The sequence below is a fragment of the Bactrocera oleae genome, chromosome 3 (assembly GCF_042242935.1).
Source record: "Bactrocera oleae isolate idBacOlea1 chromosome 3, idBacOlea1, whole genome shotgun sequence".
Lineage (NCBI taxonomy): Eukaryota > Metazoa > Arthropoda > Insecta > Diptera > Tephritidae > Bactrocera > Bactrocera oleae.
Window position 1 is genome coordinate 88,711,023 of NC_091537.1, and position 17,776 is coordinate 88,728,798.

At 28.7% G+C, this 17,776-nt stretch overlaps 1 protein-coding gene and 1 long non-coding RNA gene across 3 annotated transcripts; one reads left to right on the top strand and one right to left on the bottom strand.

Moving 5' to 3' along the window:
- The first annotated feature begins 273 nt into the window (after positions 1-273).
- On the top strand, positions 274-12,267 carry Trp1 (translocation protein 1). Of its 2 annotated transcripts, none has more exons than XM_014232726.3 (4): positions 274-474; positions 5,755-6,612; positions 6,695-6,981; positions 9,436-12,267. In XM_014232726.3, exons 1-4 carry the CDS (start codon positions 439-441, stop codon positions 9,524-9,526), a joined length of 1,272 nt encoding a protein of 423 aa, XP_014088201.2. In that variant the 5' UTR covers positions 274-438; the 3' UTR covers positions 9,527-12,267. The 2 variants fall into 2 exon arrangements, with proteins under 2 accessions (XP_014088201.2, XP_014088191.2); XM_014232716.3 differs by lacking the exon at positions 274-474 and adding an exon at positions 3,900-4,133.
- On the bottom strand, positions 1,806-3,138 carry LOC118680393 (uncharacterized). Its single transcript, XR_004975919.2, has 2 exons — positions 2,384-3,138; positions 1,806-2,332 (listed from the first exon to the last, which is right to left on the bottom strand). It is a non-coding gene; the product is annotated as an uncharacterized lncRNA (long non-coding RNA).
- Positions 12,268-17,776: the final 5,509 nt, after the last annotated feature.

Genomic DNA, 17,776 nt, shown 5'->3' on the forward strand with positions numbered 1-17,776 from the left:
ATTTTATTAATCTGTATAAAACAATATGTATTTTTACTTTTCGACGAAAGAATATAATATTTTTTGTTACATATCAATTACTTAACAAATTTTGTAATTGAGACTTTTCTGATGAGCCACCAACTTTAGACAAGGCAAGATAGCAAAACATATGACTATTTGCTTCCAGTTTGAACTTAGCTTGCGTTTCTTTTTGCACCTTGCTTTTCTTTCATATATCAAGATATTAGTTTGTCTTGCTCTTACATTTGCAAAGCTCATACAAAAATATAAAGGAAAAATCATTTTTGATTTTGAAGTCAGTGGAGGTGAAGGTGCAAAAAGTGTTGAGTGAATATATATAAAAGAAAATTTTCGTTTGCAAATAATTAAATCAATTTGAACAGTGATATCATAATACAAATAGTAATTGATTTGTGAAATAGAGCGTTAGTGAAAATGTCTGAAAAGAAACGTTCAAGACGCCGTAAGGATGTAAGTGACTATATAAGAAAATGCACACATTTTGTATGAAAGAAGTTGAAAAGCATCCTACATTCAGTTTATTTAGTTATTTTTTCATATGTTTGTCAAACTAAATTTTTGTACCTGCGTATATGAAAAATGAATAGTGGAAAAGTTATTGCGCATATAAAATTGTCATGCTGGCGTGTATATTGCTATTGAATAAGCGAGCAGATTGCCATCATTATGGACATAGAACAAATATATGGAATGTGTTGGTTATTGGCGGCAATACGTAATTATTGAAAATATCCCTTTAAACAATTGTATGGAAAAGAAAATGTATAAGATTTAAATTTTTGTTCTACTCTGCCAGCTGTGTTGTTGTATTAGCGGCTCTAATTATTGTTTTTGTTGCTGGAAAAATATACGAGTGTATGGCAGAAATGAAGCTAGTTGGCACAAGTGCGACATATTGCAGAAGATTGTTTTTGTTTTTCGAGTCATTTGGTATCGCTTAATCTACATATCATATATATGCACGTAAATATGTAAACTTCATTCGAAATAACAAAAAACGTGTTGAAGAACAGCTTGTCGCTTGACAGTAGTGAATGAAAATATATCGCTTTTTCGCTTGCACATATAAGCATATTTTATAATTTGACCCCACATTATTTTCGTTCTCATTTGCATTTAAGTTTTTTTATACAATAATTTGCTGTTTATTTACCTTAGCCATAAATGGATTGCTATTTACTGATTTAATTGGAATTTCCCTAAATAAAATTAGGATTTCAATACTCTCATTGAGGGATAAGATTACGATTATCAGGGTTTGCTGACGTGAACTCTTGAAATATTGAAGATTTTGCAGCCAATATTAATTTTCGCGATAGACTGTGATTACCCGTTTCATTGATAAGCCGCTAAAGTATATTGTATTTATATTATTGAATTAATGTACTTGAAGTGTTCATAAAATAAGTAAACAAATCTACTTAATTTATTGTAGGTACATTTTCTTTTACAACAAGAAGACACCCACATAAAGTTTTATTACATACATGCGTGAATGCATGGAGGTACATATGTACAGAATTAGAAGCTGGGCCATGTGGGAGATGTTATTTTGTATTTGAGACGTTGTCGAATTGTGGATAGTTTTTCATAGTCTGCTATAAATAGGAAAAAAAAAACCAATAGTGCCAACGTATACACATCTATTTAAAATAAATTGGAACAAGCAGAATTTACAAACTTTTGGAAAAGTTCACGAATACTACCTATTCTATATCAAGCAATTGCAGCAATGTTTTAGACAACTTTTGTGATAGAATGAGAATTATTCAACAGTCATATTTCAATTGTCTCAATTAGAAGCAACAAACAATTAGGCAATTTTATTTCTACATACATATGTACAACAAGATAATTCATATTTAGCGAGTGATTTACAATTGAAAATTTGTGTCCATATTTATTTGCATATGCAATGGAAACTGTTCGTCAGCAACGTTAGTACAACGCATTACATTATATAAAACTGAAAGATTTTATTGGCGATCAAATCAGGATTTAAAATTTAATTTTACTTCGAGCAAATAAAAAGCTTTAACATTTCAATTTTTTAATGCGGAAATTGTTGCAGCACCAGCGTTTAAATTACCCATCATATTTATTTAAATGTTATTTTTGCTATACAGCTGGTTTCTGGCCTCGATTTTAATCAATGTGAGAGTAAATTTCCATTATTGATAAACAACATATTCGGGAATACCAGCTAAAATTTTGGATTTCAAAATACTACAACGTAATGGTTCGGAACGTAATCGAACTATGTATATATTTGACCATATATAAATGTAAGTTACGAGGCTTTCCAACACTATTCCGTAAATATATCAATATTAGTTTGAAATGATTACATATAACTAACCTACTATCACCGCTAATTTGCCGAGGTAACAGATAGAAGAATGTGAGGGTCTCCACGAAATGCTTAAATTTTTCGTATATATATATAGAAACTAGCTTTTACCCGCGGCTTCGCTCGCATCGAATCCATATTTGTGTTATTTCTCTGATTTACGTATTTTATACATTTATGTTTTCTTTCATTTTAATTTTTCGACAAACAATCATTTCTGCCAAACTTTTTTTTTCAATTTCAAAATTTTCAAATTTATTTTCCAAACATATATAATCTTCCAAAATAATTTTTTTAATAATCCGTCAAAAATTTATAAATTTTGTAATAAAAAGTATCCTATGTTCATTCTGACACCGCTAAGAGTATATGTACAAAATTTCATGATGATCTGTTAAGTAGTTTTTGCGTGAAAGCTTAACAAACAAACGGACTTTCGCATTTATAATATTATAGTATAGATTTCGAACAGGTTAACCAATCAAATTTTGTAAGTAATTGTAATTTAAAAAAAAAAAAAATATTAACAGTTTTTACAAAAAAGAGCAAACAATAATACATTACAAGGCATGGTCCAAATGCACAGAAAACTTGCTCACTACAAGTGACGTAGCAAATCAGCTGAAAGAGAATATTAAAAAGTTATATATGCAAAAAAAACCTTACTTAAAGCACATGTAGCAACCAGAAATTTCCAAACTAGTTTTGAGCGTGAGCAAAAATAATATAAAAAAATAAAAGTGAGCTAAAAACCATTTGAGAAAGAGCATAGCAAAGTGGTTATTCAACCAATAGAGATATATTTTATTATATTTAAAAAATAACAGTGATCTTGTTTATAGCGAAATTACGAGTATACATATACTCCTTTAGTAATGCTTTTGCTTTGTAACCAACCGAATTTTAATTGCTATTTTGCTAATAAGACCACCAATTCAAAAGTAGCCAGCTGGAAGAAGTTGTAGTCTCTAGTTTTTATAATTTTTTTTTAAATTTAATTTCAAATTTTCTGGTTATTTTTTTTGTTTGTATAATACAATATATGTATGTATATTCCAAAAATATCTTTCGTTTGATTTCTCTCACATCATAATTCTCAATTGAATAGTTCGTGAACAGCGCTAAGTTCTGCTACAATTGGTATTCACATTTGCACGTTCTCCCCGTATGTATGTATGTATATCGCACTCTTTGCTTTTGAGCTTAGTTTGGCGTAAATTCACTTCACGAATATTTATTTTGCCTCTCAGTTGTTTCTGGTTATTTCAACACTTGTTGCCCGCCGTCTCCCAGAAGATTTCTTAGTTCTCTTCATTGCTATTGTTGTTGTTGTACACTTGTAATTTTTCTGTGTTTTTAATTCTTCTGTGGCTTTTTGTTATGATTACACATCAGTTGGCCCTATGCTGTGATTGTTGTTGCTTTTGTTAGAGGAGAAAGTTGTTCCACTGACTGACTTGCTTGTTGGCTGATTGAATGTCTGACCACTTGCTTGGTGCTCATTGCCGTATTTTCATATAATTCAGTATTGTGTTGAAGTTTTGCGAGCAACGAAGCGACTAGCAACGTGACTTGTCTTCCGCAGAAAAAAAAATTAAATAAAAATACAAGACAATAAGTAAACGTTTTTTATCGCGCCAAGTTAAAAACAAACAAATATTAATAACAAGCTCCCAAATTTTTTAAAATTATAATTATGGAAGACGAAACACAACACCACGAAGAAGAAGAGGAGCAATATGTCGAAGATGATGGTGATGTTAGTTAATTTTGTAAAAATAATATAATAATATATTAGCAAATATTGTGAAATACTCCGTTTGACGTTGCAAATTCCACTTCCAAAACGAATCAACTTTTTTTAAATTTGAATCTTACAACCACAACTTTTTATTGCGTCGTTGCGGAAATACAACTGTTTTTACACGCTTTGAGGATTAATATTTGAGCTACTTTAACTCGTTAACAATTTAAAATCGATATATTTCTACTTTAATTCGTTTGTATGGGCCACGCTTTTTACTTGTTCCCAATTTGTTTGTTCACTTTCGAAAGTTGCTAATAAATGCTTTAAATGCAGAGACGTATGCAAACATTTGCTTGGGTTGGGGTTTGACTAGAAAACAACACGTCACCGAATCGCTACACATCGACAAAAAGTTAAGCTGCCGCCAAAGTGGGGTATTCACAACACCATGTTAGAGATTAGCGCGCCTCACAATGACGTCATATGCAAGAACCGAATATTGAATAACGATATTTTATCTGTATTGATATTCCTTAGAACCTCTCAAAAGATCGCTTGTATACGCACACATGCTTACACACACAGCTGATTTTTATTTGTGGCATCAGCTGAGCTTATACTGAACGACTTACACAACTACGACAATTTACAAGAAATGTGTACATACTTATTCATAGTTATCGCCGATGCTTTCATATAAAAGTTGACGTGTGTATTTATGCATACTAAATTAAAATATTCATATTTTCAATAATTGACCAATGTTGCGGTTTGAACAGAAATTGTGCATAACTCATTTTTCTATATAAATTGAATTATTATCATTAAAAATGAAATGTTAAGTATTTTTTTAATTTTTTGTTTTTGAAGAAGCAGCGATATGTTTTGTTAAAACTATTTTACTTTTTCTGGTTGAATGGTATGTAGGTCATTACTTCATATAAAAAATGTTCGGTTATTAATTTTATTTTGTATAATTTTGTTTTACTATGTGAATTATATTATATTTTATTTTAAATATTAAATTTTTAACTTATACATATTTTTTTAACTTATAACAATTATTATTTATAACTTAATTTTATTTTTGTTAATTTTTGTTTTATTTAATTTTTATATATTTTTGTTTTATTTAATTTTTTTATATTATATTTTTTATGTATTTTTTTATATATATCTTTAAAACATTTTTTTAAAATTGTTTTTTGTTTAATTTTTTTGATATTTATTATTTAATTTAGAATATTTTTTATTATAATTTTAATTTTTTTCTTTGTTTTGTAATTCCGATTTTTCTTTCCTTCCCTTTGTGATTGTCGTTATTTAATTAAATAAAATTTTAGTAGGCATAATCTTACATTATTTTCGCTTGCGTTTTTTTTGTGGTTTCGGCACTTTATTCTTTATTAAACATTTTTCTCACATATTTGCATTTAATTTCTTCCGAGTTATTCATTTAATTTTTCGTTTCTTCATTTGTGTGTGCTTAGTGATAAGTGAATAATTGAGAAATATAAATAAGCATAACCTCAAAATTCTTCAAATCTACGCGTTAAGAATTGGTCATTTATTTGCTTATGCATTTCTTTATTAATCACCAGAAAATCTTTTATTTGCTCCCAAAAACTTACAGGAGTACACAGGTCCTGGCGAACAGGAGGTTGAGAAACCTTCGAAAGAGGAATTCAAGGTCGCCAAATGGATGAAAGCAAACGTCAAATCAAAGAAAACGAAATTCCTCAGCCACAATGTGCAGTATTTCATATCGAATAAAGCGCTAGATGCTTTGCTAAAGTCCAAATTCGCACAAGGCGATGATGCACTCTTCACCACACGTGAACAGGCTATTGAATTTTTGGACGTGATGTTGGAGCATAAATTTTTCCATCGCGCCAAAAAAGTGCCCGTCTCGTTGGAGGAGATGCGCGGCAGTGGGGCAGCTACCGGTAGCAAAACAACGAAAAACAAAAGTGATGAAAAAGAGCAACAGCACAAGAAGAAGGAAAAGGATGAGAAAAAAGATACCGAAGCTGAAGCCGAAGCTAGCGGTGGTGGCAATGGCGTTGGTGATGGTAATATAAGCGCTGGTGCCGGCAGTGGTGGTGGCGGTGCAGTTGAGAAGAAAGAGAAGCGCAAGCGAAAAATACGCTTGGACATGCATCATGAACAGGTTTTTGTAGATGGTTCTGAGCCGTACATTTGGATTTATGACCCCATACCTATACACTATTGGATTTACGGTCTAATCCTATTGCTGGGCGCCATACTGATCTGTTTGTTCCCACTTTGGCCACCACTATTGCGTAAAGGTGTTTACTATTTGTCTGTGGCGGCGGCTGGATTCCTCGTACTCATATTGACTTTGACAGTAATACGGCTGATTGTTTTCACACTCGTATGGCTGGTGACTTATGGAAAATTGCATTTCTGGCTACTGCCAAATTTAACTGAAGACGTGGGATTCTTTGCATCATTTTGGCCGCTCTACGAAGTAAGTAGCGCTACTGATAAAAAAAATTATATAGTTAAAAAAAATATATATAAATATATTTTTACGTTTATAAAAAATACAGAGCAACTATGTTGCTGAGGAAGAAAAATCGAAATCCTCGGAGAAGCGCAACAAATCCAAATCAAAGAAGAAAGAGAAGGATAGCGATGCAGAAGAAGATACGGCTCCCGAAGCGATACCACTGGAACCGGAGAAGATCGAAGAAGTGAAGGAACATGACGCGGACATCGAGCTACGTCGCCGCAATGTAGCTGGCGATAGCACTACGTGCGCCGAAGAGGCCGCGAGTAGCAGTGCTGTTGGTGCCGGTGATAACAGCGAGGCGACCGCTGTGTCAGAAGTTAAAGGGTGAGCTGTAGCCTTTTTTGGCAGCATTTTGGGTTTGTGCGCAACAGTTTTGGTGTTGAGTGGTGTACGCAGTTAAAGTACGCTTGCGATATTTCATTTAATGTAATTTATTTATGTAAAACATGCTCTCTATATAATTATTATCTTTTTGTCATTAATTTAATTATGTGCATATTTTTATATATATTTTTTTAATTATACTTATTTTTGCATGTCTTTCAATCGTTACATGCGGCTTTAATACATTTTATTTCGGCTATTTCCATTTAAATTTAATTTAAAAAAATTTTATTTTTGATTTTTTAACAAAATACATATAATATTATAATTACATTTTTTATAATAATATATATTACAATGGATAATAATATTATTTTATATTAATTAATTAAATATATTTGAACTAATAATTGGTTGTGGAGAATTAAATTATTAAAGGATTATATATAATTGTATATCTTTTGCTTGGTTTAATGCTTGTAACAAATTGGTGATTAATTGATATTAAAAATTTATTTAATAAATTATATAAAAATGTTTGTGACATAGCATAATGAAATTTGTTTGAGGGAAATCTTTTAGCTTTTAAAATAATTTAGAAAAGGCTAATAGTGCCTTTGCTACAACAAGGTTTGCGAATTTTTTGATTAAAAATTTTTGAATTAAGAATTTTATTTTAAATTTTTGATTCCAATTTCGGTATTGAAAAATAATTGTTTTATTTTTAATTTTAGGATAAGAAATAAATTTTCCATTTTTAATGCCGATTGTGGTATTAAAAAATTAATTTTCCATTTTTAATTCCGATTTTGGTATTAAAAAGTAAATTTTCCTCTTTTAATTAATTTTTATTTAATAGTTACATATAATTATTTAATAAAATAAACCGAAAATTGAAAATTCAATTTGTAATCCCAAACAACTTGGAATAAAAATTGAGAAAATATTTTTTAACTGAAAAATTTGATTAACAAAAAAATTTATATTTCAAATTAAGAGCTGGAAAGAAAAGAAAAAACAAGACATATTTCAAACTGAAAAAATATCAAAAAAAAAAATAACTCAATATAAATAAGACGAAAAAATATGCTTTCCTTTTCAAAAGATATCCGAAATGCTACGCAAACGCGAAAAATTGTAAATTCGAAATAATTTAATTCGCTAATTTTTTAATATTTAGCTATAAGCTTGGGATAATTTTTAATTTATTTTGCAATTCCGTATTTGGTGCTAACATTTTACTTTTAATTTTTAAAAACAAAATTTTGTTTTAATCCCGTATTTGGTCTTAAAAATTTAAAAATAATTTTTAATTAAGTTTTTTGGGATTATAAAAAAAAATTAATTCAAATGTTAATTTAAATATTTTTTAAATGCTTTATTTGCAACCCTGTTTACAACTAAGTGCCTACAAGTCTACCAGAATTCTTAGCAGACCCAATAACAACCGCTACCCAGCTAGACTATTACTAAATAAAAACTAATATGTAATATTTTAAAATTAGTGAAATATTTATTTTCCACCTCTACTTTACATATTTATTGCTTTAATAAATTCCGTAATAAAAAGTCACATGCTTTGTTCTATAAAAAATCGTTTTAATTGGCTTATAAGCGCGTCTAACTTCATTTATACAACAAATTTTTCACATTTGCGCTAGCGTTGTATGAAATATATTTTTATATTATGAATTTAGCGTCTCTATAGATCATTACAGTTGTTTAAAGGTGCAACCATTGGTTTTTTTTTATAAATATTAACCATCACTGACAGCATCGTCATTATTTTCCCAATCAACATTACAAAAGTTTTTTTTTTGTATTTTTGAAACTTCCTTTATCATTTCGTGTTTTAGTATTTTTGAGGTTAGAGCATCAGCAAATTCTAATCTCAAATGTTGGTTGTGTTTCGTTGTCTTCGAGCTGTGAAAAATGCTATATAATAAAATTTATATGCTAATTTCATGCTACACTAAAAATTCAGACTACATTTTGTATGGTTCTTTACAAAACAACTCGGAAATTTATTGATTTCTGTTTGCTTTTTCCGCTGCACTGCATCGAATATACTCATAACATATAATAACAGCTCAAAATATCGCTATCGACTGCACATTATTTAACAAACGTGCTACTGCATTTTAATTTTATTTTTTATTATAGTAACATAAATTTTTAAATTTAAAAGGAATAATTTATTGTGGTTGCAACTTTTAATGTACTACTGTACATTTCTATCTACATAGATATATATTTATTTATTATTTAATATATTTTCCACTCACCGCGTTTTACACACGCTATTAACATTAAAATTTCATTACGCTGCCGCTAAAACCCAATTTACTGCTTTTTAAATGACATACAATGACCATTCGTACATATGTATGTAAATAGGCGTACAAATATATAATATATAGCAAATAACAGTAAAGCATTGCCTTTATATTCCAGCTCGCCCACTCCATCTGAATCAGATTCGGAAATCTCCGCCAAGGATCAGTTTGAGATCATCAGTTCGAGTGAAGTGCATAATGTTAATTAATGAAAATAATATATACATATATACAAATTTAATGCAATTTACATTTTTACAAATAGACAAAAAATATACACTATTAAGCTGATTAAAAAAAAATATATATATAAATTGAATTATTTTTCGTTTTGCGACAAATGCAGGCACTGAAATAGCAAAAATATATGAAAATATGAGATTTTATTATAATTAATAATCAAAACAAAAACAAAAAAAAAAAAAAAAAAAATAAGTATATGCATACACAAATGAAATCTCGGACGCAAAATAGCATTAAAGTTTAGCATATTAAACCAAATAGGTGAATTCAAAATGAAGCTAAAACACAATAGAAATATTGTGTAAGAAAAAATAATTTTAAATGCCATTTGACTTTAAAATGCTAAACGAAACAATGTAAATGCAATAATATTATTGAGTAGAACCGCTAACCATTTGCAAAAAAATTAAATTCAGAAATTAAATTTAAGACTTTTTTGGAGAATATAAATTTTATTAAGAGTTTAACATTTTTTTTTTATTAAAACTGCTTAACAATAAAAAAAATAAAAAAACTAAAAAAAAAATAATTTGTTTTAAATATAAATTTTTGCAAAATATGTTTTGTTTTATATACATTGCAAACCAATTTTTTTTGTAAAATTTAAATTAGTTTGGGTTGTTTTTTTTTTTAAATATATAATTTTTGCACAATAATTTTTTTTATATAAATTATTTGAAACGCAATAGAGATATTTTGTGAGAAATAATAATTTTAAATATTGAGTTTAAAATTTTAAACGAAACAATGTGGATACAATAATATTTTTGAGTTGAACTGTTTACCAATTGCTAAAAAACTGAAAAATAAAACTAAAGACTTGTCTGTGAATATGAAGAGATTTTTTTAAAATTATTTTTTATTTATATTATTTTATTCATGATTGTTTAGAATTAAACTGATTACCATTTCTTAAAAGATATGAAAATTTTTTTTTGGAAACTATTTTTTTTGAGAAATTTATAAATTTATGCAAAAAAATTTTTTTGAAAAGTATAAATATATTTGCATACATATATAAAAACAAATGAAAAATATGAATTTTTTTGCAAAACAATTTTAATTATAATAAAAATAAATTTTTTTTTAAAAATATATGTACATATGTAAGTGTATTTGAGAATATGAAAATATACTTGTTTTTTAGAAATATCTTTTTCGCTAAATTTTTTAAAATAGAACAGCTTACAATTTGCTACATTTTCTAATTTGAAAAAATATTTGTATAAATTTTATCTCAAAAAATATTTATTTGTTAAAAAATATAAATTTTTTTTGTGAAATATATTTTTTTGCAAAATAAATTTTTTGGCAAAATAATTTTTTTTTGCAAAATAACTTTTTTAAATATAAATATAGAAAAATATTTTTTTTTGAATAATATAAATATATTTGATATATTAAATTTTTAAAAAAAAATTTTGGAAATACATTTTTAAGAGCACAACTGCTTGCCATTTGTTAAACAAATATTTAAAAAATGTATTTCTTTTTTGAAAAAAATTATGTATTTAAAGATACATTTTTATATATTTTTTTTTTCTCTGTGAAATATGAATTTGTTTTGGCATAATAATTTTTGATGAAATAAATTTTTTTGCAAATAATGTTTTTTAATAAAAATTTGTTTTGCAAATAATTTTTATTTTTGAAAAATATTTTTTATTCTTAAATATAAGTTTTTTTTTTGAAAAATTTATATATATTGGAAAATATTTTTTGTGAGCGAAATAAAGCATTTGTATTAAAAAAAAAATCGACACATATTGCATGCACTTAAAAAATTTATTGCATTTGAAAAAAAACACTTAAAAAGCATTAAACAAAACTAATTTCATTTGAAAACCTAATGCTGCTAAAAATTTTACAAAACTATAAATGTAAAATCAATAATTAAATTAAGCAATTGGTCGTAGTTTGAAGCAAACACACTAACGATTCCCTGCAAAACAGGCAGTCTAAATTTTATATAAAACAAAAAAAACCATTTAAAAAAAATAGTTTAAACTAAAAACAAAAACAGCAGCTAATAAAGAGCTTGCTAATAATCTTTAGTAGAGGAGAATTCCAGTAGGTTAAAAATTATCATTTAATTTTTCTTTGTTATAATTTTGCAACATTTTTAGTTTGAAATTTTTTTTGCGATTTATTGACATTTTCCAATTAATTATTTTAAAATTTACAAATATTACAATTTATTATACATTATATAATATTATAATAAAAATTAAGTATACGCAATGGATATCTCAAACGATTTTTTCTTCTTTAGGGTGATAATATTTTTATTAGTTCACTTGAGCAGCTTTCAAACAGCGTATAACAATTAATAACTTTAATAAAAAAAAAACCGAAAAATATATGTATACAAGCACCTATATATACATTAAATTACCTATATATGTATACAAAATAATATATAACTAAACATATACATTTAGTATACATAGCATATGTTACAACCTAATAAATAGTAGTGTAAAACATTGAATTATTTTAATTTACATAGCAAAAATACAAAAACAACCGAATTAGAATAGCGCTAATAAAAAAGATCAATCTGTTTCTATGAACTATTTTCAAAGCAACAACAAAGAGGAATAACGAAATCAAGAGCCGTTTGATTAAGAAGAAGCATGGATGACAAGAATATGTATTATGATTCGTAATAAAGAAAATTACATTATTGTATAAAAATGTACAAGAAGTGTTTTTAATTGCTGAATATACTTGCAAGATAAACTTATCTTTTGAGATATAGTTTAGGTACTAAAATTAGTTGTGAAATGTATGTATATTCAGTTAGGTTCCTGCATTTACTTTCGTTAACATTTTTCGAAATCGAAGTGGATCGGTTTTGGATTAGCATATATAATAATATATATAATCTTTTCCAATCCAAAACCGTAAAATTTGTTCGAAAACAAATTCAGAAAATTCTGATTAATTTTTTTTCTAATTTTTAAATATTTTAAGCTTCAGAAGAAAATACTATTATCACACAGGGTTACAAATAATGCATTACTACTTCTTTCAGCATCGAAATAGTTATTTTCTAATCCAAAAAAGTTTTTTGGTATTAAAATCGAGTGCATCAGCTTCTTCTCCTGCGAAAAATTGTTTCGAAAGCCAATTCAGAAAATTCGGATTTGAATTATTTTTTAATATTCTTTTATCCTTCGATTGCAAATAATGCATTAAAAATAATTTCCTTAAGATTTAAATTATTGTTTCTTTTTTTGTTTTGTAATCCCGAAAACAACAAAAATTTTAAATTTATAATCCCAAACACCTTATTGAAAAAGGAAGAAAAAAAAATAATTTCAAATACCGGATTGAAAAATTAAAAAAAAAATTATTCCAAGTACCGGATTGAAAAAAAATGTTATGGTCGTGTTTTACGATTTTGAACTAGAGCTGGTACAGAAAAATCAAACTAGCAAACTTACACAATTAAACGATTTATATTTCATCAATTTTGAATTCTAATTTTACGACTAAAAATTAAATTTTCAAAATTAATTATTAATTATGATAAATTAAATATTCAATTTTTAAATTCAATTAAATTTTTACTTTGCATTTTTAATTGCAAAATCGGAGTGAAAAAATTTAAAATCTTTTTTATCCAAAATGTATATATTTTAAATATTAAATAAAATATTTTAAATTAAATATTTTATTCCAATATTAAAATTTAATTTTTATTTGCAAAATCGGAATTAAAAATTTTGCTACTCTGGTCCCAATACAGTTCACGGTATTGCTTACGGTATCCACCGAAGCGATATTCGGATAAAGACGCTCGCTTCAGCACTGTTTCTTCGTATGTTATAGTTAATCACCTTACTGTATTCAACAGTAAAGATAATACACTGATTTATATATTCATGCTACCTTTAAATTTTATCCATTCGAAATTAATACAAACCTAACTTAACTTATTTAAAAAAAAATTATTTATAGTACAACATTTTTTTTCATAATCTTTATATAATTTCTTGATATATAATATATATTTCTTTGTATCTATTCTTTATATACTTCCAAGTTTACTATAATTCATATATTTTTGACACTAAATTATTTAAATTTTTTAATTTCAGAATTGTGTGTGTTTTGGTTAGTAAATTATTTTGTGAAGTGTTTTCGTTCGTTATACCATAGTGCAGTAAAATTTATCTAAATTCGCGGTCGCGTAAAAAGTGTTTATTTTTCATATTTTTATTAAAGTATTAAATATGTTTATAGTGTTGCTCTAAGGCAAATTTCGAAAATGAGAGTAAAAAATACCGGATTTTCGGGTATAAGGTAATTCTTTTATTTATTGTTATGTATTATTAAAATTCATTATTCAAAACAATATTTTTGTGAAAACTAAAAATCAAAATTTTGAAAGTGTGTGTTTATAGAAACCATCTTTACAGCAGTAAATACATAATTTTGCACAAAAACTTTGTGAAGAAACTTTTAGTTCCAATTAAAATCTTTAGGCAATTGTTAAGAAATTATAACTCTTACATTGATGACGTCACAGTCCTGCTTTTACCTATCAAATGCGCTCTAAAATTGCAACGAAACAAATACTGTCATATTTTTTTCTAATTCCCGTTAATTTTAAGAGTTTTTAAACTCACATTCAGAATGCTTGATTATTTGCCGCACAATTTACAATTCGTCCTTGAAGTACTGCTCCACATTTTGCTGATCCATAAAGCGGTTGAGATGCCCAATGATTTTGTGTGGAAATATGAACGTAATAATCATAAAGAAACCAGCAAACTGAAATAAGTTTGTAAATAAAAATATTACAAAAATAGTTTAAAAACTATATATAAACATCTGTCGAAATTTAGGTTAGGTTAGTACCTCAATTAAATTAGCACCTTCTCAAATTTTATTTTTGTATAAATACCAAAACAATAACGAGAGAATTGGAGTAACTTTTAAAATGCTTTAATTTTTCTCGTTGGTTTGATAAGTAATAAGATATCGGATTTTATACTCTGTGCAAGATATATTACGTATGCCACGAATTTTGTAACAGCATGAGGGAAACGTCGGATATCCTAATAAATGAATGTCTGTATACATGCAAACTAGTCCCTCAGTTTTTGAGATATCGTTTTGAAATTTTGCACACGTCCATTTCACCTCAAGGCGCTGCTCATTTGTCGGCACTGCCGATATCGGTCCCCTACAGGAAATAGCTGCCGTACAAACTGACTAATTAAATTCAAGTGCTTGTATGGAAAACTTTTTCATTTGACAAGATATCTTCACGAAATTTGGTACAAATTATTTTTCCAAATATATTGTTCAGATCGGACCACTGTAGCAGCTACTAGCCACACAAACTGACCGATCAAAATCAAGATAAAGAACTTTTTATCACCTTTTATGCTATAAGAAATATACCTGTGAAGGGTGTTATAGCTGCAGTGCAGTCGAAGTTCACGTTTTTTCTTGTTTATTTATAATTTGCAAAAAAAAAAACAAAATTAATTTAAAAAATCTCACTATTTTTAACTCACCACAATCAGCGCTTTTGCCAACCAATAGATGCACCAGAAAATTATGCTGCTCAGTGTAGCGAGAAATGCCGATACAGGATTGTTAAATAAATTCTGTGCTCTCACATTTTTTAGCTCATCATTGTAATGCACCTCATCGCTGTCCGCTAAGTACTTGGCCGTGAAAAGAAAAACGAAAATTTTGGAAAAATGGCAAAATATATCTCAAGAAAGCCTCCTTGTGTATCGAGCTACACTTGAAAATCAATGCTACAACTTTTTTAACGCGTTTTAATAATTTTCATAATTTCTGGCGGTTCGGAAAATATGTCTCCGTGTTGACGATAATCTTCTCATTCGACACAAATTTTCGGTTCGGAAAATATGTCTCCGTGTTGACGATAATCTTCTCATTCGACACAAATTTTCGCCAGGAAGCAAAAGGAAGTCGAACCACACGTCCAGTTTGGCCATGATGACGACGGAAATATAAACCAATGTCGTGTTAGAAAAGCACTGTTTTCTTTGTCGTCTAATAGTTTTGCCCTTCTCCAGGTAGTCGACAGGTGCGTCACCTTGAGAATCCAGAAAACGGTGGTCGAAACCTTTCCGATAATAGATAATAGTTTTCGCATTGTCCGGAGCAGATTCGGCGTATGAAGTTCACTATTTCAACTGTTCCTTGATCTCTAGTGTGTACCGGTAGATCTATGCTACGTCGACGGTCACGACAGGACGTAAAAAATTTTTCGGATTGCGCTTAACAGATTTCTACTGCTCAATATTTCAAGCATGACCCAGTCATTCTTTTGAAATTTTTACTATCTTAGCTATTTCGCGATATCAGCGATCTGCCAATACGAAATCATGTACTTTTGTCACATTACACTCCGTGGTAGCCGTTTTCGGCTCACCTAGATGTGGCTCAACAAATTCCGACTTCTGACCCTGTTGAAGCTCGTTAAACCAATTTTTAACGATCGTCATCGAATGATAAAAGTCGGTAAAAATGCTTTTGTTCCGATTCTTCTGAAATTTTTTGGCTGTAGCCGTCTACAAGAATGTACTACACGATAGTCTTATGATAGTGGCGCCATCGATTCGGTGAGGCTAGGTAATTATTGGAACCCACTTGGGCGCATATATACTAGGCGAGTATATGTATATGTCGCTTTTATTTCCTCTTGTCTATCATACTTCCGCTTGCCGCTTACGAAATTGAAACTAAATGGTTTCGCCAGAGAAAAACCGCAATTGTGGTTAAACCAGTTTTTTATGGTCTCAATTTGAGGCTTTCAAGCTTTTTAGATGCTTTTGCATGTAGGAGCATAGAAATCTTCAAACAAAGCCTCAACCAAGTCAATTTCAGTGCACTTGACCGCACAATTGGCGTTTTTTTTTTAATTCTTAATAGTCCATTATATATGTACATATGTGTGCAAGTTATATTTGTTACATTTATAATATGAACACATCTTAAACCACAAAAAACATTTTCACAAATAAATTCCTTACACCAACTTCACCTTCGTAGTTCCATTAACTAACCTCAGGGTTTCCTTTCGTTTGGCGTTTTAAGGCGCGCACTAGCTTACTGCTGTTAGTTTATATATATATGTATATGGGTGTGTTTGTGCATTCACTTTCATCCGAGCACACGCACTGAATCGCAGTGTTGGCATTCTGCGGTTGCATGTATGCTTTGCATGGCATACACTTAGGCGCACATAACGTTTCAGCGCTTGTATGGCGCTAGCAGTTATTGAAACACAAACACAAACACATACATATGCATCTACATATAAGGGATTCGTGTGGTAAAAACAGCATGGGTGTATTTCCTTTCATACACACACACACACATTTATATATAAACACAGTGTGGCATGCTGCTTGCTTGCTTTGGCCTAGCGTTGACCATTGATTGCATTCAACTGCATACCCATTAAATTTTGCATAACCACACAAACACACACACACACATACACACATACATACACGAATATGCTTGTGTGGGTGACTTAATTCATTTGTTGGCTTCGTCATATGTGTTTGATTTTCTACTTAAAGCTAAAAATACATAGTTTGTGTGTGTGTGTGTGCGCGCGCGCTCGCTCGGCGCATTTAGTTGCATTTTGTGGTTTTAAGTGAATTTTCATGTTTGCACAAATTGCATTCATGTTTTTGCATTTACAGTTAGCAAGTTGAGGTTAGATAACATAGTTGGCGCATAAAACATATGTATGTAACATATGTGTGTATGTATGTCTGTATTTAAAATAGCGTTCATAAGTATGTGTGAAAGCAAAAATACAATCTGTGGCAGCCGCTTGTAACCGACAAATATGGTGAATACAATTAAATCACACATACTTTGCTTTTTGTAATCATACAGCACAACAAACACACATACATATGCAATGTGCTAGTTTTATGTGAATATATTTGTGTGTATGCTTATCAAAATTGGCTGTAATTTAACACACATACATTCAAAGTTATTAAGTGCTAATATTTGCAGAGAATTTCGACATAAAAGGCGCCTTGGCGCAGTTCCTTCCTGTTCATTGCTTGCATTCATGAAATAATCGCACATATTGACTTAGCAATACTTTTAAAAATCATAATTATTTAGAGTGTGAGATATTTTTACAACTTTTATTCTTGAAAACAATGTCAATCATTCAAATGGCTCCAATTAGC

What these genes read in the sequence shown, in the direction of transcription:
- Trp1 (XM_014232716.3), top strand. Translation starts at nt 4,071, where the DNA reads ATGGAAGACGAAACACAACACCACGAAGAAGAAGAGGAGCAATATGTC. An exon ending in CATTTTGGCCGCTCTACGAA is followed by an intron (nt 6,613 to 6,694) that starts GTAAGTAGCGCT and finishes TAAAAAATACAG; the next exon opens with AGCAACTATGTTGCTGAGGA. An exon ending in GCTGTGTCAGAAGTTAAAGG is followed by an intron (nt 6,982 to 9,435) that starts GTGAGCTGTAGC and finishes TTTATATTCCAG; the next exon opens with CTCGCCCACTCCATCTGAAT.